This window comes from Melozone crissalis, unplaced genomic scaffold (assembly GCF_028551555.1).
Source record: "Melozone crissalis strain CALT ecotype California unplaced genomic scaffold, PUWL_Pcris_2 ptg000005l_1, whole genome shotgun sequence".
Classification (NCBI taxonomy): domain Eukaryota; kingdom Metazoa; phylum Chordata; class Aves; order Passeriformes; family Passerellidae; genus Melozone; species Melozone crissalis.
Genome location: NW_026535783.1, coordinates 60,472,501 through 60,496,367, shown reverse-complemented (window position 1 = coordinate 60,496,367; position 23,867 = coordinate 60,472,501). Strand labels below are relative to the sequence as shown.

At 36.6% G+C, this 23,867-nt stretch overlaps 1 protein-coding gene across 1 annotated transcript in view; it reads right to left on the bottom strand.

Moving 5' to 3' along the window:
* The window catches only part of HCN1 (hyperpolarization activated cyclic nucleotide gated potassium channel 1), a 194,415-nt gene that overhangs the window by 152,915 nt on the left and 17,633 nt on the right, over nt 1-23,867 (bottom strand). The window contains exon 2 of the mRNA XM_054286876.1: nt 17,363-17,786. Coding sequence (XP_054142851.1) covers nt 17,363-17,786 — 424 coding nt within the window. The remainder of the gene's footprint in view (nt 1-17,362; nt 17,787-23,867) is intronic.

Genomic DNA, 23,867 nt, shown 5'->3' with positions numbered 1-23,867 from the left:
TTGGAAAACTTTATATCTAGACATACCATCTGCCCATCTTTAGCAATGAGCCAGAAAGTTGTCCTCATCCCAAAAGCCTCTACAGCTCCAAACAAAACACAGACATTTCTATGAGCACTGTTAACAGGTCCAAGACATTTTTGCAATATAATAAAAAACAAATATGGAGGCATTTCTCCTGTGGAGCCTCGAGGCCAGACCACTTATCTGAGATAAGAAATAGATGAATTATTTCCTAAGAACAAAATTGAACCACTTCAATAGATCAAATAGGGAGTACATAGTCATCTGATAATTTGGACCACTCAGTAGGGGGTACAGCAGTGTATCCAGGCAGGGACTTTATCTGATTTTTCTGCGCTCAAGTTGAGTTATCTCATTTACTGAACATTATTCTTTTTGGCATCTCTGTCTCTCTCTTCCCCTTTTCCCCCTCACATCAATGAAAAATATTCAGATGTGCATTTTTTCCACACTAAAGAGCTGTCATTGGTAGCATCACTCTTTCATTTTTTAAAAATTATTATTATTATTTTTGGCAACATGAATTGGCATTGGCTGTGAATGCTCACAATTTGCAGAAAATGCCAGCTCTAATTATCCTAGAGCCTTAATTAATCACTGCCAAAATGAAGGCAAGATTGGCATGCCACTTGGGTGTGTTATAACACAAGGTCAGACATTGCTACTGCTGTTACTGGAATTATCTACAGTGCATAAAAATAGCAGAACAAGAAAAGAAAATCCCTACTAATGGATGAGACATATTTAATCATCTAAGGGTGGAATTTTCCCTTCATTGGTTGCCTCACTACCACCTTCTCCCAAAGAAAATAAATATGTGGACACAATAACATCCAAGCCTAGGAAAGTTACATACATGGAACAAAAAATTCACAACAGACAAAAAACATTTCCAATTTTAAGTAAATTTTTCCAAAAACCGAAGCTTGCTGGCCTTGTAACTGCTGTTGAGTTGATATCGTTATTTTTGATATTTTTATATCAATCATGGATTTGAAAAGAAAAACGCTTATCATGAATCATCTCCAAGGAAATTTATATTATATAGACCCTCTGCGAGTTTCCCAGTGGCCCCTCCTTCCCTATACACTTATTCATGAGATTCCCTCATAATTGTATATCGAATACAGAGAGTCAATTAATTTGAGAAATTATGAAAACAGAAAAATTATTCAGACCAACAAAACTTAACTTAACTCTGAGAAAGCTCTTTATGAAATAGTACATAGCAGGAGATACGTCACTCCAGAAATACAGATTGTTAAAAGCACTTGAAGCCCATCTTCTATTTAGAGTTTGATTTATTCAGATTCAAGCCTCCAAACTATCTTCAAAGTATGCCATGTTCCAGCTTTGAAACTTAAAATCTGTAAAATTCTCCAAAAGGAAGACTGTAGAAAGAAACGATGCTCACCAGCAGAACTGAACATTTCATAACTTCATTAAAACTTGCATTTCTTTAAAAAGTCTTTAACAAATAATAAGACACCTCATCTATGAATAAAAGAATTCATGCTACATCCTACCTACACTGAAAGAAAAAAAAAAAATCAAACAAATCAGTTTTAAGGCACTTCAGAACTAAGACTTATGAAACAATATTGACTTGGCTGGCATTAGACAGTGCTCACAGAAATATAACAGAAAGATGATCTGAGGCACACAGCAGCTCCCTAACAGCTGCAAGCAAAGGCAACAGGGGACAAATCTACTTGCCTAAGAGCTGCAGCAGTCTCAAAGCAATATAAATGTGGGGTACATTTAACACTGGGCTTGATGTGGGCACAAGGGAGCAAGAGCAGCAGAGCATCAAGAGAGGCTTGTCTCTGAGAGCCTATTCAAGTTCTTAAAAACCTGCACCCTGGTAGGTACAGAGGTTGCTGTAACCCCATTGATCTTACAGAAATAAAAGGATAAAGACATGTGAATACTGGTGGATCAGGATCTGTGATAGCAAATCTGCACTACAAAGAGAAAGAAGATTTTAGTGATCCTTTTTGGCGACTGCTGAGTCTCACAACCTCTTATCAATGGCACACCTAAAAAGGCATAGAACAAAGTGAATTTGTAACACTTTGTTAAGAATGGTGCTATAGCATCAGGGAAATCACTGACAACAATTAAATGTAAGCACTGGTATATATTTAATATCATTCTGAATTGCTGTGAACTACATCAAGGTTATAAGACAATCTGTATTACCCTGAGAATGCCAAACTCCAACTGGTTCCCAATTTAAAAAGTGCTGACTGTCTAGAATTTAGCTGAGACAGGACAATATAACCTTGTACTTTACAGTGCATTTTTATATGCCAAGGACACCATAGCAAACAAGCAAAAGGGGAATCTTCAGTTGCCTACTAATTTTAGAAATCTCAGATTTGGAATTCCACAGATAACTCATACTCTACTCCTTCAGGCAATGAGGGAAAAATGTGGCAAATTAAGAACTCTGAATAGATGTTTGGGGAAAAAATTCTTCAAAGTTGTTGATGGTTCATGGAACAGGCAAAAACATTCCATATGACTGGAAATGTGCACAATCACAATACTGGCTTTGAAACTGAATTTCAGTTGAAGAAATTGTAAATTTTTAAATAAACATTACCTTACAACAGGTACAATAGCAATCTTTATTGATGCTGGTGCACTTAGCATGACCAAAAGCTAGAGTACAATATCTTTACATGCCAGCAAAGACAGTACTATGAATTACAAAGGTGTTACTCAGGGTAGAAACACATTTTGAAAAATAGTATAAAATAAAAGATATGTCATGTCAGACATTTTTCTGAAGGTATGCAAATTTTTTTTGCTCTAGCCTTTTTAATGCCATGCTCCATTTTCTTGAGCCAATTTGGCTCACTGTTTCTTCTTATACTGATTGGATATAAGTGCAGCAGATCTGTGTCAATGTTAGACCACCTTTTATCATCTTTTCAGCTACCAATACTTTATCTCATCACACTTTTAATGAGTAAGTAGATTAAGTCACCAAGCTGCTACAGAAACATGCCCTTTTTGTGCACTGTAGTAAAACCTCACAATGAGCAGTTAAGGATAAAAAGCTCATTAAAATGCCCTTTTTCCATTTGAATTTTTTTTTCTAAAACAGTATTAGTAAGTAGAAGATTGAGATTCTAGTAATGGGTCAAAGCATCTGATGCCTTTGAAGTACCTCTATCTATTTAAGAGTTTCTGTAAATGATTTTGTTCTACCTACATAGTGGTTTTCATCAACACTTGTGAGCTGAACACTTCTCCCAGTACTCAACAAATCTATGAGAATTCTTTCAAAAAGTATAACACAGGATACATGACTGGTTTTCATGTATAAATACTTGATCTGCAATGGGAAACATTGTGAAGAGTTAGAATCGGTCTTTCTCTGCTACTCTAGAAATAGTCTGAGAATACCATTTAAGGTAACTGAATGCTAGCAATACTCCTGCAAAGCTCTGGCACAATCATGGAACACGTTTCTACACTTAAAATGAACAGCAGCTTTAAAATAAAAATTTTTAAAGGTCAGATCTATTCCTCTGTTCCACATTTAAAAGATCTTCCCAGCAGACCTATCTATTTTTCCACTTGAAAGTGAATGAAATGAGTCACCAAACCAAGTCTTAAAGAGACTCCAGAGTTTCCACCAGTAAAATAGAAAATTCTCACATTTTCATTGGTGCCACCTCACTGAATTCAGCTGAGCTAAACACAGAGATGGGATCACTGAATTCAAAATATTACAAGGCAAAACTAAAGGAGCTACATCTCTCCATTCTCTCCAGGCTATACACCTTATTTCTCCTGCAGACAAGTAAATTCAATGCTATCACTGGCCAGGAGTTTGACAGTAGCTCTAATAGCCAAGCCTAAGAAAGTCCTGATTTTGAAGTGTTTGCTTTCCAGTGATTAATGGCTGTTTGTTTGTGCCATCTGTCCAGTCTTTGGAAAGAGATGGACACTTCAGATGGTGCTGCTAAGAGACGTAACACGGGATGTGTATCTGCTGACAGCTACTCAATGGGAAATGTCAGAGCTACCCTTTCTGCATGCCATGGAACAGTCATTCCACACAACCCACACGCAGCCTTGCTGCCTCTCCATCAGTACGAGTGCTCCTACCCGCTCCATTAGGTGCTTAGTCTGGCACAAGGAATCAAATCAGGTTAGGTAGGGCAGTGTGCCAGTGCCAACTTCGTCCCATGCCAACCCTGCCTGAAGCCCTTCAGGCACAGGAAGGAAGGGATAATATTCCTCAAGACATTAGTAGATGATACAGGAGACTTCCTTGGGTTTGTTTCCTTTCAAAAATTACAGCACTGCTACTACAGGAGAAAATTTGTAACAAGGAATAAACTTCATGAGTGGAAAAGTTCTACATCCTGCAGCTTTCATCTTGAATGGCTTGCAAAACCCCTTATTTAACTCAGCAAACACAAGTCTAGATTAGAAAACCAGTTTTCTCTCGATTCCAAGTTTAAGAAAAAATCTGGAGCATAAGTCTTCTTGGTACGCTTACTTGTACTAGCCTAAGTAAAAACTGTCTCCAAAACCTCTCAGGTTTTCCATCTTCAGGTAGACTTGAGGGACATAGAGCTACTAATCCAGTAGCAGGCTCTAACACTCCAGAACCACAGCCCATTAGCACAGAGCACAGGCTCTCTGTCTTACCATGACAGCAACACAAAGGAAGAGGTGTGGGACTGAAAAGATATTGGGGGACAAATGCCTGAGCATGTATTTTTCAGCTGGAGGTCATTCAAGTACACCTGTAGTTCAATTTAAAAATGCAGTTGGATAAACTTTATCCATGTAAAAGATCTGAAACGTAAAAATTCTGGAAAATACTTAACAGGTTTATATATAAGCATTCCTAAATAATATTTTTAATTATAAGTCATTCAGTGAAAAGAAAAATGTCAGGCCCCAAAATTGCATCTCCCTGCCCTGCTAATCTACTGAATACTACACATGCCAAATGTTAAATACATGCAAATGGAGAGGAGGAATGGTGCAAATACTTCCTTGCAACATTTCTGTCCCAAGTGTAGTGATCACAGCAGCCCACCCCAGCTGCTTCTTACTCCTGCCTGGTGGGGTCTCTGTGTATCTGACCCTACTGATGCCCTCTAGGCAGCTGGAAACCTGCTTCTATTAACGTCCCAAACTGGCCTGAGCACTCCAGACAAATGAAGACTCATGAACACTCAAGAACTAGAATGAAGGAATTGAACAGGCTTCACAAGCAGAAAGAACATTCATTGTTACTAATTACTACCAACTATTCAATTATTACATAATTGAATTGATAATACTACTACCAGAAACCTGGAGATGCCTGTCAAAACTGGAATCTCAAAAACAGAAACACAGATTAAAAGATGGTGTCTGTTAAGGAAATAGAAAAAAAAAAAACAACCAAAAAAAAAACCAAAAGCAAATCATACCAAACCAACAAACTGAAAACAAAACTAAGGCTAGGTGAAGACTATAAAGCCATCAAAAACTCATGGCAGAAAATATCAGACATTGTGATTTCCAGTTAAAATTCCTTTACTGTACTAAACTGCCCAAGCTGCCCAGACATAAATAAGATTTCTGTAAAAATCTGCCATTGTTTCCATAATAACAAATATAAAAATAGTCCAACAAAAATATTCACACATGAAATTAATAAAAGCACTATTCAACAGACTGAGTAGAAATTACACTGAACATATTTTCTCTCTTAGACATTCAGAGAGATACTTGCTTGTGAGGTGCCACCAGTCTTGTTTCTTTCTCACCACATTGATTCTGCTGAGTACTTTCAATGACAAGAACATAGTCAGGAGAGAAACAAATGGAGTATTCAGTTTCCAGTGGCAAAGTGGGTATCAGAGCAGCGGAAGAAATTGCATCAGGTCTGTGATACCACCAGTCATATCACTTGCAAATTTTCATATAGCTTAAAATAAAAGATAGTCACTGAAGATATGACAGATGAACATTTTGATACTGGTTTTCTAGACAGCAGCAGGTAACAAAAAGCACCAGTTATAAAGGAAAAATGGGCATAAGATGATTTTCCTTTTCTGATCAGATTTTTCTGGTTTCCCTGTCCTCTCACCTTCCCAAGGTGTAAGATGCATAAGGGTTAATGCAGTATTAAAATTTTGAAGTATATTTAGCACTGGAGCACAAAGCTAGAAGTGTATTGCTGCTTCAAGAACCTTAGGTCAAAAGATCAAAAAAGATGAAGTAAAGGAAGACTCCTTAAGTATGTATGATAATCCTGCAAGTCCAACTTTAAGCATCTCAAGCCATATGTCTGTTATGACTCAGCAAAAATTTACTGGTTTTTTAATTGCTGGGGAATTTTTTTGCACTACTCAGATGAAAATCCACCACTGGGCTGAATTTTCTAATTCCAAATGAGCTGATAATCTCTACTTCTAGAGACCATTATGATATTTGTCACATCAGGAAAATAAAAACAACAAAGAAAACAACAAAACCCCAAATGTTTAAAGGAAGAGGAAAGAAATGCATGGAACCATGATCATGACTCATGTGGGACCTTTTTAAATGAGGAGAGAAACAGAGTTCGGTACTCAAATATTCACAATGAAATCAAAACTTTAACTATATATGCTTCCTTTCATATTTCAGTGCTGATTTCACAAACTAAATACTGAACTGACCATCTTTCTTTCATTATCTGTTCAAACCTATGAGAAAGAAACCAATTCACTACTTGAGGCTGAGAGCTTAAATAAAAATATTATGTTTATAATAAATAATGCCCTGATGTACTGCTATAACAATTTTAAATTCTTAGGTCTGACTAGGTTAACATAGACGTGTAGTTTCAAAATTACAGATTTCAGGTCTTCAGCTGCTTTCTCAGAACCATGTTCACTTTGCACAAAGTGTAAAGTTATCCATAGACATCTCCCATAAGAGTAACAATGGGAAAGTAAAACGAAAAGGAAGAAAGTACATGAAGTTCTACTGGAATTTCTTTTGCAATTGTTTTTAAAATAAGATAAATAAGATATCTCTTCAATTATTTACTTCAATGAAAAAGGTTACAGTGTTGATAGTCATTCTAATCATACAAACCTCTGACAACCTCATTTCTTATGACTCCCAGTTAAAACACCCAACAAAAATGCTCCAAAAAAGACTGATTTTTACAAATTATTTTAAAAGACCAAGAAATATATGTATTTGTGATATGCAGGAGTTACCAGAAACATAAATATATAACCAAAGTGGGCTAATCTGTGTATTAAGTTATCAAAATTGACACATAGGAAAAAGGAAAAAAACACCTTTGTGGTAGAGGTTGATTTTGCCCTGGGCAAAATGAGTGATAGGAAAAAAAGTGTTTAAATTACTGATGCTGGAGATAAAACAGTGTTTTGCCTAATTAATTTGAAAGTCCTTGCAAGAAAAATTCAAGTTACTTGTTTGGATTCAGTATTTTAAAACTTCTGCTAGAAGTTCTAATCAAAACAAGGCAGAGTTTTGAAGGCAGGTAATCAAAACAAGGCGGAGTTCTAGAAGTTACCTCTTGCCTGTTGAAAATGCATTTCAGGTGCATTCTTTTTCCATTTCCTTTTTAAAACATATCTGACATTCTATTTCCCCAGCTGGGAAACAATTCTCATGTGGGATGCCTAGCTATTTTTGAGGCAGATGAAGACATAATTCATGTCTTTGGTTAAGGGAAAAATCGATCCTTCTGATGAGAACTACTATATGGTTTTCAATAATGTCCTTTGGAAATCCCACAGGAAGGTACTCTTGAAAAGACATTCATTTTAAATTATGCACAGCAATATTTGCTTTCCAGGTTCAAGTTTTGGCCATAAATTTTGCATGCCACTATCTTTACAGTATAAATAGATGTATCAACTCAACAGTAAGAATTACAGGTTTTAGTTGAGATAAAGGACTGCCTGTTTGTTATGAATCTTTGAATAGGGGCAGTCACTTCAGGTAAACTGAGTACATGATGCAAAAATCCAGACAGATAAAAATTGTAGACAGATTCATTTTAGTTTCAGAGGTACAGAGTGAAGTGTTCCTTTTGAAAGGTGCAGAGAAGGTTAGGAACCTTCACCCTTGAAGACATATTCACAGAAATATGTACATACACACTTGTCTGAACTACCATTGCTCTCTCATGTTCCAGATTTGTGTTGTTTCCTGGAGTTTTCTCTATTTTGTTTTTGTTTGGTTGGTTTTTGGTTGGGTTTGGTTTTTTTTGGGTGGGGGAGGGTTGATAGTCACATCTTTCTCTGTTCTACAGGCAGCTCAATTGAACGAAGTCCATGGTTCTGGCAAAGATTACAGCAGTTATATCATAATTAGCCTTCAGACACTTCCATTGTTTTTTAGACATGGGTTCCCCTCATGCATATACAGGGCTCCACTCCCACAGCTGCTCATCTGGGATGATCCACTTGGATTCAAAGCAAGATTGCAGGTATTGCATACCATTTTGTCACAAACGCCCAGACAGAAATGGCACCAAATACCCACATGACAGCAGCTTCTGCCAGGTCAATAACAAGTTGGAACATTCACCAGAAAGAAAGGAAGCGCAACTAAAAGGCACTGTACCAAGTTAAGCAGATGTATAGTTAAACCCATTGGTTCTGAAAGAGAAGATGGGGAAAAAAGATGTGCTTTAAGAAGATAAAAAAGTAACAAACAAAATGCTATGAGCTTAAATACATGGAAAGATCACAGCAAAACACCTGCCTGGGTTAAGAACGGAGAAAATGGTGAGAAATAGAGCATCTTTGCAATGCAGAGTAGTGAGGAGAGATTAACAGTTCAACCACAGCATTCATTTCTACTTGGAAGCAAGGATCTCTAAAAATCTCTGAATTAGGTGATCTCCCTGTTTTTTCCAGGTCATAACTACATTTCAATCATACACATATGGGATAATAATTGTTATTTGAAATAAACTCCATGAGATTCAGGTTAGAAATAAGTCATTTAATATACGTACAAATGGTAGAGCCAAATGGCTCTACACTGCCATCTCAGCTCTCTAACCCTCTCTGAATAGATTCATGCATTTGCATCTTACTCTTAAATGGATAATTTAGGCCATTTTACCCTTTCAAAACAGACCCTTCTTCCCAATTAACTCTTAAAGTACATTCCACTGTCCTCAATGGGAGCCATGACAACAGAAACCTACTTAAAAGAGTAGTGTCACAGGTATTTTACTGTATTAGAAGGGTGTTAAATTTGATCAAATTCAGAACATGATCCTCGACCTATTGACATGCAGTATCATTTCCACCCTAATTTGTTCAATAGAATGCCCATATGAGCTCAGAGACATGACTCACTGGGAGAATAAATAAATAAAAGTAACAGTGTATGGATGGTCTGACCAGCACAGCCCAACACAAGTTCTACAGATATCTCCATTTTCTGCCTCTCAGACCTTTCTGAGATAACCACACCTCTCCTACAAAATCCCCCAAAATTTCACCTACACAATGTTCTGTGCATAAGACAACCAAGAGAATACAGCAGTGGGCTTGTTATTTTTTTTAAAAAAGCTGTTCATTTCAACTGACAATTTTCTTCTCAAAGTAGAATATATTAAATAGAATATATACATAGAATTATATTAAATTGAAATCTAATGAATTATCTTTTCACCCTTTAATAAATGATTACTTAATTTAAAAATTAAAATGCCCCTTTGTAGGCAAATGTTAAGAAAATGTTAAAATTTTTCATATGCACTTTCTACACATACACTTTTCTAATTAATTTTTTACTGTATAATTTATTTTTCAGATTTCAAATAGTAATGATGCACTGTAAGGACATCTTCTGGCTTTCTTTAATAGACACATCAATATATACTGTATTAAGAATTATTACCATGGGTTATATGTCTCCCATTTCAGCTGTCAGCTGGCCATATTCTACCACGTGGATTAGCAACCTGCCCTCAAATGTGTGTTTCAAAAATTTATTTTAAAATTAATTATTTTTAAGGCAGCATAAAATGACCATAAAATATCCCTAACCATTTCTTCTTTAGCAGCTGCATAAAGAGAATGACTGACTTCTTTACTCACAAAGTTCTATGGGTATTATAAAAAAAACAAAGAAGGAAAGGATTCTACATGGCATTAGTGACAAGGTGGGGATATCTTTTAGTTCAATTACTGTTGCTAAATAATTTAAATTAAACAGCAATTCTGTAGTGGTTACTATTAATACAAATTGAAAACGCAGTGATACCTGAATGAATCATGTTTAGCCTGCAAGGAACAAAACTGCAATTGCATTCTTGTGAAATTTGTACAATTTTTGACTTTTTAAAAACAAATTTGAAAAGAACTGAAAAATCCCATTCACATGTTCCTTTTCTGTCTCACCACTGCAGGAATCAATGTGGGAGCTTGTAACCCATGCACTCAGTGTGGGAAGGAGCCAGCAGTATCGCGGTGTCCGAATGGTGACCCGTGATCCCGACTGTGCGCTGCCCAAAAAGCTCTTTGGCTGTCATCACCTCCTCCGACAGCTCCTCAGCTGCAGGGAGGCAGAGAACCGAACATTGCTGACCTCCCCCCTGGCCTGAAATGGGATGTATCCAGCAGGCCATTACCCTGCAAAGCTAAGTGGGTTTTCTGCTTCAGCTAAAAGCTTAAGATGGAAGAACAAGGCTTTTTTTAAATAAATCTGCAGCCACAGATAGAGTGTGCAAGCTCTAGCAAATGAAAAAAAAAAAAAAAAAAAAAAAAGCATTATTGCTAGAATGGCTTAAAAATAGTGAACAATGAGTTAGACTTTAAAAAAAATCTGCTAAAAACCTGTGTTAGGCTTAAGTGTCAAAGACATGCTGACACTGCTCTGATAATTTTCAAAACTGATTGACTGGCATTATCTATAAATGTTACGGCAAGGGTGAGCCCACCTTCTTGGGTCTACAGCCAAGTCCCCCAAGAACATTACCATAGAAGCCAGGCAAACACTTGCATAAAGAAAACATTATCATACAGTTCAGGGAAATTTATCTCAGGCTATGTTCTACATTTCCCTGGTTTATCTCCCAGGGAAAGCATCACCACCACACAATTACTCTCCTGGTGTAGGCACAGAAGGAAAGCAGCTCAGTTTGTACAGTCTTAAAAAGGGGGTAGAAGGATGAAGCAAGAAACTTTACACTCATTACACTTCCTATTTAGTCTCTAGGGGAATGGATTATTCTTTCTATGAAAGTGATTATGCCTAGACCATAAAGTAGTAAATTAAAAACCAGAATACTCAGTGTCTTGCCTGCATTTCAGTAATTGCCTTCTCTACAAATGTGCTGTTCTTTTTCAACAGTTAGTATTCTATTATTAGGACACCATGGATAATAATGCCTTTTAATTGTCTCTATCCATTATTTGTATTTCCCTACAGTTGCACAGAATTCAAAAGAGTGAAAAAAAACCCCTTGGGTTTTTGTGAGAGATGTTTATGGATGTATGCTTTATCTGCAGTGGTACATACATTTCTCAAACAAATAATTTAACTTGAAATTTTTCCTTACAAAATATTACATAACTGAACACCATTTATCCACCTAATGTTAAAATATGCACAATTTCATGTAAACAAAAAGGTTTACATGAAATGAGATCCATCATAATTTCCCATTTGGAACTCTACCTGTTTTGTAAAGATTATATTAGGTGCTCTGTTCAGCAAAACACAGACAATAGCCTTGTAAGTTACATGTCAAAGAAGAAAAAAATTAAAAGCACTGTGGCTTTTATATATTCATGACAGTGATGAAAAAAAATTTTATTCACACATTTACTTATATTGTATAACACTTTATGTTACAATTTAGGTATCTTACCTCCTTATTTATGTAACTTACCTTCAGTTCTATCCACATATGCAAATTCTATGTAGCAAACCAGAACTACATTATCAAGACACAGCCTGAACAGTCTCAAAGAAAATGCCTTTACACCCTCTAATTTTAAGTGGGGAAAAAAAGGGCTAGTAGTCCAGGTTCCATCTCTGTGAAGATAAAAGACCTTGCTGTCTATAGAGACAGAATATCCATGAGCCAACATCCCAATGGAATTAGGGAGGAATACCAGCACTGCAAGTCTCACCCAGGAATGAACTGACAGCTAGCACGACACATTCCCTCAGTGGAACAGGGCTGAGCAGCCCTCTGCTCTGATAAAGCTGGAGAGCTCATCTGCTACAGCAACGCTGAGCAAGGAGCACTTCCAGATTTTTCAATTCAAAATGCAACCAAACAGAATGTTTGGGGTTTTTACCCTGTAGATTGAATAGAGATGGTGCTGGTCAGCACATGCCATGGACTAACTGACCACAGCTGGTCATCATGATCTCATAGGGAATGCTGCAGAGCAAAGAGGAACCCTCAAGCAAACCTGGATGTGGTCCCAGTCACAGGCTTCATGTGGGAGAACACAAATTCACTAATTTATACCAAAAAAAAGGGCAAAGCTTGTGTTTCTGTTTCCCTTCCTCTAGAGCTGGGAATTTTCTCCTACCTCCTATTTTTATCTTCTTGATGGTAGGAAGGCAGAAGACATCAATACAGAGGCTTCGTTGCATTATTCAGAGACTTTATGCCTCTTTTCCCTCAAGTTACTTAACAAATATCCTCCCTTCAGTCCTTAAGAGACAGACAACCCTGAACCATGTATTTGGTTCATGTACCTCTAAAAGGTAATAAAAAAGTGTCCCACTTTCAGCTAATCTACTTCAAAATTGCCACTCAACCTGTACTGATGTGCTGATTTGCAGTAACTATTTGACATAACTATATGGGGCCTAGAAAATGTTCTTTAAAATACCCCCTTGGACAACAGACGTTAGAATAAAAAGCAAGTAAAATACGCCACCTTCCATTTCCACAAGGCTGTTAATTAAAAAAAGTTAAACTGTAAAATATCATCATTGATAGGAAAGCCCCATGCCTTGTAGACAGAGTCCTGTTAAAAAAAAAAAATTAATAATCCAGTCAGTAAAGATAAGTGTTTTCAACCAACACTACCAAGTGCCCACCTAAGTCATCATCTCTCTCTTCCCACACAAAAAGTCAGTGATCAAGAGGAGAGAAAAAAACCCTTGAATTCTTATCTGGTTTGAGGTGAAAGAAAAAGTTGCTTGGTTTTCTTGTAGGGGGAAAAGGTATCTACCATAGAAACAGCAGGCTACTGAAGAAGAAGTTTTCTTCTGTTGTCTGGGTAAGTCTTCCTTTACAATAATTTTATTTAGGAAATAATAATGGTTCATCACAGAGACACATAATGTGTGTTTTTGTACCACTGGCAACAAACACAACAACAAGGAGAGGACACCTAGTGGTGGTCTCTGACCATCAGGGCTGGTAGCATGGGAGCAACAGATGAAATCTTTAATGCAGGACCTGATTCGGCAAAGCTCTCATACTCTTAATTTTTGAGCACTTTAGTAAGTCTTAGGAATCCAGCAAGCTTTTAATTATGCACTCTTCTGAACCTGCATTACTGTGAATATCAGAAACAAACCAGCAAATTTGGAATATGGCATGTTGGTGTGATATGCTCAGGAGTGTGTTTCATTTAACACCAGGGCCTTATCAACAACTAGAGTTGACATTGATACTTAGGTAGGTTCATTAAACACAAAAAGGTCTGGGCAAATTGAACACCAGATTTCAGTAGAAGTTGAACCAAAATAAGACATGGCTGCAATTCACAATTTTTGCAGATTTTGCCATATGATTTTTTTGCAGAATATACCCTTTATTATATAACTTGCAATAAGCATTGATTCTCTTTAAAAAAGGATTCTAGTTCTACATAATCAGACATCCCAGAACAAAAAATACTTAGGGCACATTTTTGGAAGAATGATTTCTACTTGTAGATTGTAGGTCTTGGTCTGTGTTTAGAATAGCTGTAAGCAAAGCTATTGAAGTCTGGGTTTTATGCAGCTTTTGGAAAATATTGTAATTTTAAAGAACTAGTAAACTAGTATCATAGGCAAAAGTAAAGCAAAGTGGCATATCATTTGGCATGGAAACATGTATCTATTTTAATTGTTTGTATCTTTTATTTTAATTGTTCACTGATCTATGAGCATATTTAACTAAGAATAATCTACTAGTTGCTTGTGAGCCTATGTAAAAAAACATTAAAAAGTCAGAAGTTTAGGTAGTCTCATAAAACTTAAAGGAAATAAGAATTAGGTCCAGGACCTCCTGCTCAGTACTTTTAGGAATTTAAATTTTAAAAAAATCCAAAACAAGCCCCCTGCAGAAATTACTGCAAAATTATAATTTCTGTAATCACCAATTTAAATACAGATTTTTTTCTTGCATATAATTTATTTTAAATAAATATATGATCTATTTTCAATAGTCTAAAGGACTGTAATATTAGAATTTGTAGCTAAAAAGCAGTTTCAGGGAAGTGTGAATTTGCACATTCAGTATATTTATTTCCTGCCCACACATCTCCTGTCCCTTTCTTGAAGTGTTTCTTCCCATTTCCACTGAGCCATTCATTTGGGTAAGTAATTAACATCAGACTGATATGAATATATCAATCAGTTTTCATATATATTCCACCACAGGCTATAGCTGTTCCATAACACTTAATGAGGACAAAGCTTCTGCAATGCATACATTATCTACATCAATATTACTTTAGGTGGCTTCTGGCAGCTTGATCTTAATTTAATTGACTTAAATGATGTGGAAACAAATAAAGAAGAGGAACCATGTTTCACCAGTGTCATGTAAGAATCTCTTAAATTTTTGCTTATCTTAAGGTTCAGGATACCAACCACCTGAATTCCACATGTGTGATATGAAGAAAAGCTCTTCACATATGTGAAGAAAAGCTCAAACAATGTCAGCCTGACTTTTTTATTTGAGTACGTAGAAATACAGGGATAACTGCCTTATCATACAACTTGGGTTGTTCATACATCAGTTATCCATGAATAACAGTTATCCGAGTATTCTCTTGGCACATTATGAAGATTGAGTTTGCTGGCTGTCCTCTCAATATTTTTGACATAATGCTTATTTTTCTGGAACCAAATACATACATTTCAGATTTATCTGCACCACATTTAAAACCAACGTGCCAGCTCATACACAAAAACTATTAAAGCCTTTTAAGCACACACAAACAGGCTCCAGTTCTGTGCCATAAAAATTAGTTAACAGTTGCTCCTTGTTGTCCATGTGGAAACACACACATATAGAGAACATTAAAACCAGCAGCAGTCTCGCTGACTACCCCATGGGATGATACAGTTATTGTTTCCCAGTAATTCAGCAAATGTCATCCCTACCAGTTGTTTTGTCTGTCTCTTTTAAAACATTAAGATATTGTAACACACATTTTCCAGGAAGGCATATATGAAAATCCATTACTTTCTGCATTTCTGCTCCTTGTAAAATGCTAAACAAAAACAAAAACAAATAAACAAACAAAAAATCCTCCCTTTTTTCTTTCACACATTTCATTTTGGGGTTTATCTAAGCCGGATTCAGACTGATATATTTCTCTCTATTCTCACATGTGATTATTTTTTTCAAAATCAGCCAACAAACTTTTTGCTGCTTTATTACAGGCTCAAAATAAATCCCAAAAAAGAAAAAAAAAAAACAAAAAAACAAAAAACCTCCGCCTTTAGGTGCCCTTTTACCTTCCTGTGAACCTATTTCACAAATTTTACTACTGGAATTAAAGCTGAAGTTGCGATCAAGCAGCCATTAGCTAAACGAACCAAGCTACTGCTGATTTGGACCACATAGGCTGGTCACTTTTAGTCCCACTTAGTGGCCAATTCAACTATTTTTATTTAGATTACCTGATTTCTGATTGACAACTGACAGAAAGGGGGGGAAAAAGGAATTTATTTCTCTGCCTAGTAGCCCTTTACAGTGGCAAGTGACTAACTCAAGCTGCCAGAAAATAATGTCATTGAATTCATTTCAGAAGGTTGTCTCTCTGTGAAGCACAGAGGAGACAAAAGCACAGCTTTATGGTAGAACTGCAAAATATGCTTAATCATTTGCCTTAGTTGAATTGAGTACAAAAACTACAGTGCTCTATTTCTGTACAAAAACATCTTTTCAGTGCTTTACAGAGAGGCAAAAAGAAGACGCTTTACCAAACAGAGTAATAAAAAATAATGACCTATTTCAGGGACTTTTTGAGAGACTTCTATAAATTTTTTAGACTTTTGATATTTAGCATCATCTGGCATCATGCCATTTTAAATTGTAATCTGACTTTATTTGAGATGGCTCTGCTTTTAGGTCCCTCTTAAACCAGAAAGTGCATATTATACTAGAGATAACCAGCAGAAAAAGCACCAAAAATAGTACCAAATCATCCTTCAATATTCATTTAATTAAATAAATATTTTTCACAGAGGTAAATAAATTTGTGGAGATCAATTTTAATACTACTTCCATGATCATGCTCTACAAAACAATTCTCCCTATCCTTACTGCTAGAAAGGTTTAGAAAAAAGCAATTATTTTTCCTATGGCTTTAGCACTTCTGTTTAAAACACATGATGATATTCAGAACTACAGAAATGAGGACAGGCAAGAAACAAAATGGTGGTACGTGCTAATGCATTGACATTTCCTAACCAAAGTACGACAAAGTGGGGAATGCCATAATTTCCTGGAAAAATCACTATGCCAAATTGAAAGGCAGCATAACATCATGCCTGGAATCAATGGAGTTGACAGTTTAGAAGGCAGTGACTCAAAATTTGAACTGCCCATTTCTTGTAAAGAAGGACGGTATTTATGATATTCAGCCTACATACAGCCTTCAAACAATGAGCACTCTGAGGAAATCTACTCAATGGTAGAAGGTTTCAATTTCTTATAAAATAGAAAAATATAAACAAGTTTAAGTTCTCTGTCACTACAAGAGTATTAATAAATTTACGTGCTAGTCATCAAACTCTAGTGCAGGTTTAGGTGCTTGTCAAAATTGCTAGTTTTCCTTTCTAGTGCCTTATTCTGATATTTTGGGACATTTTGTAACATCATTAGGAGTCCATCCATGCAAATTGTACCAATGGCAAACACATTTTGGTCTCTGCCATTAGCAGAGAGAAGAGATGGTTACTCTGCTGGTTGTGTCCAAAAAGGCCTTGCCACTAGCATGTGCTTGTAATTACACCAGGCAGTGAGGAAAAGCTGTGTTACATTCTTGTTCTGGTGCAGCTCTTCACAGAGATTGACTAGTGTTGGGTAGCAGTAAGATCTTAGTGAATGATGTTATGACCATGTAAATCTTACCTCTTCCCACTGGTGTATGTATCTTATCAGTCTCGAAAGGCGCAATAAACGTAACAGGCTGAGGATTTTTGTAAATCTCACAATACGAAGTGCTCTTGCTGTCTTGTAAACCTCTGAATCCATTCCTTTTTCTACAATGAGAAAGATATAATCCACTGGTATTGATGAGATGAAGTCAACCACAAACCAGCTTTTTAAGTAATTCATCTTAATGATTTTAGGGTCCAGTATTATTTCAGAGCTATCTTCATTTACAGTTCCAGTTCTAAAATTCATTATCAAGTCCAATAGAAAAACAGTGTCTGATGCCACATTGAAAATAATCCATGGTGTTGTTGTTTGCTCTGTGAAGAATGTGATTCCGACTGGTATAATGACAAGGTTTCCAACCATCATTATGAGCATGATTAAGTCCCAGTAAAACCTAGGAAAAAAGGAAGAAAGAGAATGGTTGATGTAATGTGGTAAAATATTACAAAACGGTCTCCATCATGCCACCAACTTCACCACTAGATTTTGTTATTCCTAAATAAATTCTTGTTGCTTTAACTCACTCAGCATATTCGTAGTAAAGGCACTGTAACTCACGCACTTCATTATGTGCCTTCCTTCTCAATGGCCTATCAGTCCATGGTATATCACACACTGAAAGGTGGGCACGTGTGGCACTGAGAAGATTTATTCAGACTCCTGTCAAAACCGTTTTGAGCTTTTATATAGATAAAAACAATGTCTTGTGCCAACCAGAAGTGTTTTATCAATGCAACAGTTTTGCTAAAATTTCTGTCCAAATGGAAAGCCAAATACTTAATAGATATATTAAATGTCAGTATCTCTTTTCAAATATTCCATTACTGCGCTGAAATAAAATTAGAGGAAAAGGAAAAAAGCATCGAAGCAAAAAATAGAAACAATAATTAGATAACATAAAAACCTTCAGCCACTTAGTTGAACTTTCATGCATTTTTACAACCTCACAGCCTATATTCTTTCAGAGCTAGCTAAGAAATATTAGAAAAAATAGCTGTAATTTGCGTAGTAACAGAAAGGGGTACTGCATTTCACCACTTTTGCTCTAGAAGGATCTAAAGGCTCCCCTCTAAGACTGTTAGATTACTAACCATGCTTGATACAATGTGGTGGAAGGATGGATTCATAACTCTGATGAAAATGCTGAGTAAATGCACCCATTACATAGAATATCTATCCTTATGGAAGATTTCCAGGGCACAGCCATACATACCAGATTTTAAGCAAATTATGATATATCCTAAATGTTAAATAGTCAAAGAAAGCTGTTCTTAAATAGTAAAAGAACTGAAATGGATACTCAAAAAAGCCTGAACCCAATGCGTTCAGTAATCTTTTACTCTGTTCAAGCACATGATCCGGTCAACTAAAACTGATTTGGAGAGGTAGAGAAACCAACCAACAGCAGTTACCCATGGACTTATCACAGTTTCTAGAAGACTAAAGGCAGCAGTGGCTCCACAGCTATCCCTCTGCTCTGTCCCTCTGTCACAATGGGGCCTGGTGCAGGGCACATGGCATGGACACACCACCAGCACAAGACCTCAACACTGACTTTCAGGCCACTTCCATCACACTAATACCAGCCTCCCTCATCTTGGTAAAGGTTCGCAGCAATCAGCAAAAATAATAGTTAACAGGCCACAAAATATTTCAGAATCACGAGCCTAATTTTTGCTAGACTCGCACAGAGAATATGGATTGCATTAGATTTCAGAGATTGCTTCTTGGATTACCAAATTATCATAAAATCATAGATTGGCTTGGGGTGAAAGGGACATTAAAGATCATCCACTTACAACTCCTGTGCCATAGGCAGGGACATCTTCCACTAGACCAGGCTCCTCAGAGCTCCACCCAGCCTGTGGATCCCCACTTCCAGGGATGGGGCATCTACACAGCTTCTCTGGGAAAACTGTCCAAGAGCCTCACCAGCTTCACAATAAAAATAATTTTTTTAATATCTAATCTAAACCTCTCTCTCTAAACCTCTCTCTGAAGCCATTCCACCTTGTTTTGTCACTGCATGTCCTTGAAAATAGTCTCTATCCATCTTTCTTGTAGACTCCCTTCTGGTACTAAAAGGACACACTTATGTCACACTGAAACCCTTCTTTCTCCAGGCTGAAAAATCACAAAGATCTAGCTTTTATAAATTCCTTTTTTTCATGTCTACCTTGGAAGCGAATACTCCTAAGTTTACAGAGTGCTCATCAGAGAATATCAATTATTATCTGCAACTGTAAAACACACTAAAGGAAAAGCAGCATAGGATTGAGAACAGCATGAGAATTCCCAGTTCCAAAATTATTTATTCCAAGAGGCACCTGGCGAGATTAGATTTAACTATCACTTGAGAGAAGAGAGAAGTTGGCAATGTACCTCTAACTGGTACTCAGAAACTTTATGAAATAGACTATAAAAATTATTCCCTGTGTATCACAATGTGATTTGTGTCTTACACACTTTCAGTCTTGCAATGAATGTGATCACTAACTGCTAAAAATGTTCAATTTTATTCAGGCTGTATGTATTTTTGTTCACTATATGATATTATTCACCATATTGGGTAAAAATTCCCCAATTTCTCCTGTCTTTTCTAATTCCTGTAATACTTTCCACTGTGCTAGATTCCTTTTCAGCAATCTGGAATTCCTTTTCAGTAATCTGGAATTACCACAAGGAAGCACTGAATTCAATACATCACTGCCACTGTGATCTACAAGTAAAATTACCACAAACATTTTTAAAATGCTATCAACCAAAGTACTTCACAAAAGTGTTCTGGGAGAATAAACACCTTGGAGGAATCCTTTAAACTAGTGGAAAACAAACAGGAAATAATTACGAGAGGTGTCCTTGCATCTGTGGCTCACTCCTAAGCAAAGCATTGCTAACTTCAGGTTGACCTTTACATTTCTGTAGCACAGTTATGCAACAAAGGCTAACCAAAGCCACCCAACAATCAGCCACCCAGCCAACACAGGAGATAATACAGGACCAGGTGTTTTTAACCTACGGTAATCCGCGGTTTAAAGGATCATCGCGTACTGCGATTATGCAAAACACACTGGTGTTCCTGATGCTGAATGTCAGCAAAAGTGGTAGCATCAGGGCTAAAATAACATTGACTGATAAGGACTTTTGTATTTTAGCTCACAATACAATATAAGCTGATTAGTTAGTAAGAAAAAGCCTTATTATTTTCATTTAGAAATGACTCGGACATTTCCTTGTAGGAAAATGTTTCCAAATGCTATTCTGTTGGCCATGTTTTATTCCAGGTGAGAAAAATTAGATGCAACTGCCTATATTGCCCTTCCTTGACCTGTGCAGAGAAAGTAACACAATGAGTTCCTCACCTGTGGTTCAAAATATCCTACTATTCATCTAACAAAGAGGAAACTGTAAGGACTCACGAGACAGTGCAACGAGCTGCCACTGACACACTGAGATAGTCCTTTGTTTCAAACTACTATTGGAATTTTTTTTCCTACTTCCCCTATGCCAGAGAGGATGGTTATGAATCTACGATTTACAATCTCAAGAGTTCCACATTTATGTGAGGTATTATAAAATGTTGGTGAAGAGCAAGGAAGAGGTAGGCTTATGATTGAAAATTGTCAAGAATCCGGAAAAAAGGCAGGAGTTAGGGGGTAATGAGATCTTCCAAAGCTCAAAATGAGAGCAAGGATTGGTCTCAACCCCACAGCACAGAGCTTATTGCTCAGCTGAAGTTAACTCAGTGAATCTACTACCAAATGTCATTAACAGAGGGCGCAAAGGTGATCACTGCACTGCATTGAACTATTCCTGAAACTTCTTAAATGCTTCTAAATGTCTCAGAGGTACAATACCTCTAGGCAAAAAAATAAAGTCTTCAAGTATTGAAGTATAAACCCCAATCCTGAGGCACATTTTTACAAAATTTTAAAAAAATATTCTATAGAGAAATATTGGGGGAAAACCCAAAAAAACAACAACTAATTACTACTTTGGAATTCTGAAAATGAATTAATAGGCCTCTTTTGATGATTTTTTTCACTCATAATTTATTTACATATTTTCAAAAATTACATTAATAGCAGTGTTTTTTCTACTCTGGAATATGGTGCTGAAGTGTTGGTGTTTTCTTCACTGCCAAAGGCTGTCCTGGATAGGATGAACAGCCTGCTCAAAATGAGTGCCTACCCATGCGGTGAGAAAGGGTTACTTAGTATTAATTAATCACTGTTTGTATTAGGCTTAATAATGTAAGATGCTATGAATTCTAACAGGCATTTTATTTTCCACTTTATACCCCTAACCCAGAGAAAACAGTGTCTTAAGGAAGGAAATTTCATCTCTGAATTAATTCACCACATAATTTGCTGTACATACAAATTCAGATTTGCTTGCCTTATTATTTCCTTTTTCTGCCCATCAACAGCAGAGTCTCAATTTCCCTGAATCAGCATAGTTGGAGATATGATCATCCTTAGTGCACACCCAGACTGCACCAGCAGAAGCTGTCAGTGGTCTCACAAACTGCACAGCAGAGTGAGCGGCGTCTCACAGGCATTGAGGGGTGTGATTGGAGGCTGCAGGGCAGTCAGGCCTTTGATTAAGTTTAAAATTTCTCAGTTTCAAGAAAGACTGTAAAAATTCTGATCTTTTATTAGAAAGGAATAAGTCATAGCAGTAAAACTTCAGGAAACTCAGTCTGAACAATGAAAATAAATACTCATCTACATTACAAACTGGAAGGCCATTGAAAAAGATACTAGCTCAGATTGCTTGTAAAATACCTCTGAAGCAAAACCTGATGCATCAGAGATCAGGTTTTTTGATCTCAGATGCAACACAATTTCACTATACACATTTAGAGAATCAGACACTGTAAAAATTTCACAAGCTTTCCTAGAACATTTACTTCTTCTTTAGCTAAGCATTATGATTGACTAGTAGATGCTCAGTGAAATGAACAATGACTTTCCTCTTTGCTTTGTATTATTTTTTCTTAATCTCACCTTCAAACACACCTTTATTTCCTTTGCTTTCATAGATCACTGGTTTACCTAACAGAGAAATCAATGTCCTACATAGAACAATCTTAGCAGAAATAACAGTAATTTTAAATTTTGTTGTACTGTATGGTAGTGAACACTAAACTTGGTATTATTCATATCCGCATTTCATTCTCATTGGACATGTTATCTTTCTCTGGTTGTGCAACTCTGTTATTCTACTAAGAGGGAATAAAGCTGGATGCCTGAAAACATCTGCAAAACACAGATAATTACTGGGATGTGTTGAAGGACAGGAGAACGAAGAAGGGAGTGTTTTCTTCAGAGGACCCAATTCTTTCAATGATTGCACAGGTGTCTGTGCCTGAAGACTTTCAGAAAAATTATCACTATTGTTTTTTATAACCTTAAAATGAGGATATCCCCTTCCACCCAGCTATCCATTTTCATTCTGCCCATCTGTTTCTCTTACAAATACACACACCTAGAGGAAAACAGGCTGCTTCTGGGAAAAAGGCATACAAATTGAATACTAAATTCATTCTATTTCAGCAAGAAATACTGCATTCAATATCCTCCATAGAGAAAACTGTTAAATGTTGCCAATCCATACTTGATCGCTTCAGTGATTTTGGGTCAGCAGCAATTTTTCTTTTTAAGATTTCAAAACATAGAATTTACTGTAATCTATCTCTGTGACCATATTAATACAAAGGCATTAAAATTACTAGTGAAGTGCCACTATGTTTTGATGGCCTGTTTTTCAAGAGCAAACAGGTCACTAATACAGTTTTGTCATCCTTCTGCGTGGATAAAACTTCCCCCATCTGCATGTAACTCATTTTGCAAAGCTTTAGGAAGACAAAACTCTGGGGTTGGTATTTTGTTTTGCTTTTAAAGAATAAACTGTTCTCCTGAAATTGTCAATTTAGATTTTTTAGGTTACTCTATTTCCACCTTGACAACTTTAAACTTACATTAAGGAAACACAAACAAGGAAATGTTGCAAGGCTGAAATAAAATCTCTTTCGTGGCTCACCTCTCTTGATTGCAAAGCACACACAGAATTCTAACAGTGTGTCCTACACACCCAGTGGGGATACTGAAGGGCAGAAATATGATTAAGTGACACTTTCTCAGGTGAAAGTTTCACCAGCATTTGCTATTCCCTTTCAATTCATATCACTAGCTTTATGAACATTCTTTAACTTAGCAAGGTAACCTGCTAGAGCAGTTGAAAGGCTTTCTCTACCTGTCGGAAACCAGTCAGTCTGGGACAAGGCAGAGGCTGATGTTCTGAAAACTGCATTTCCCTGGCTGAAATACAAGCAGTGCTGGACTTGGGAATCTTCCAGCTTAATGGTTTCATTTTGATGGAGACTAAAAGCAATTAAAAAAATAACCTAATAATGAAGTTTTCAGACCACCAGAAATCTTAATTTGATTTCAGAATAATACTGGAGTCTGTT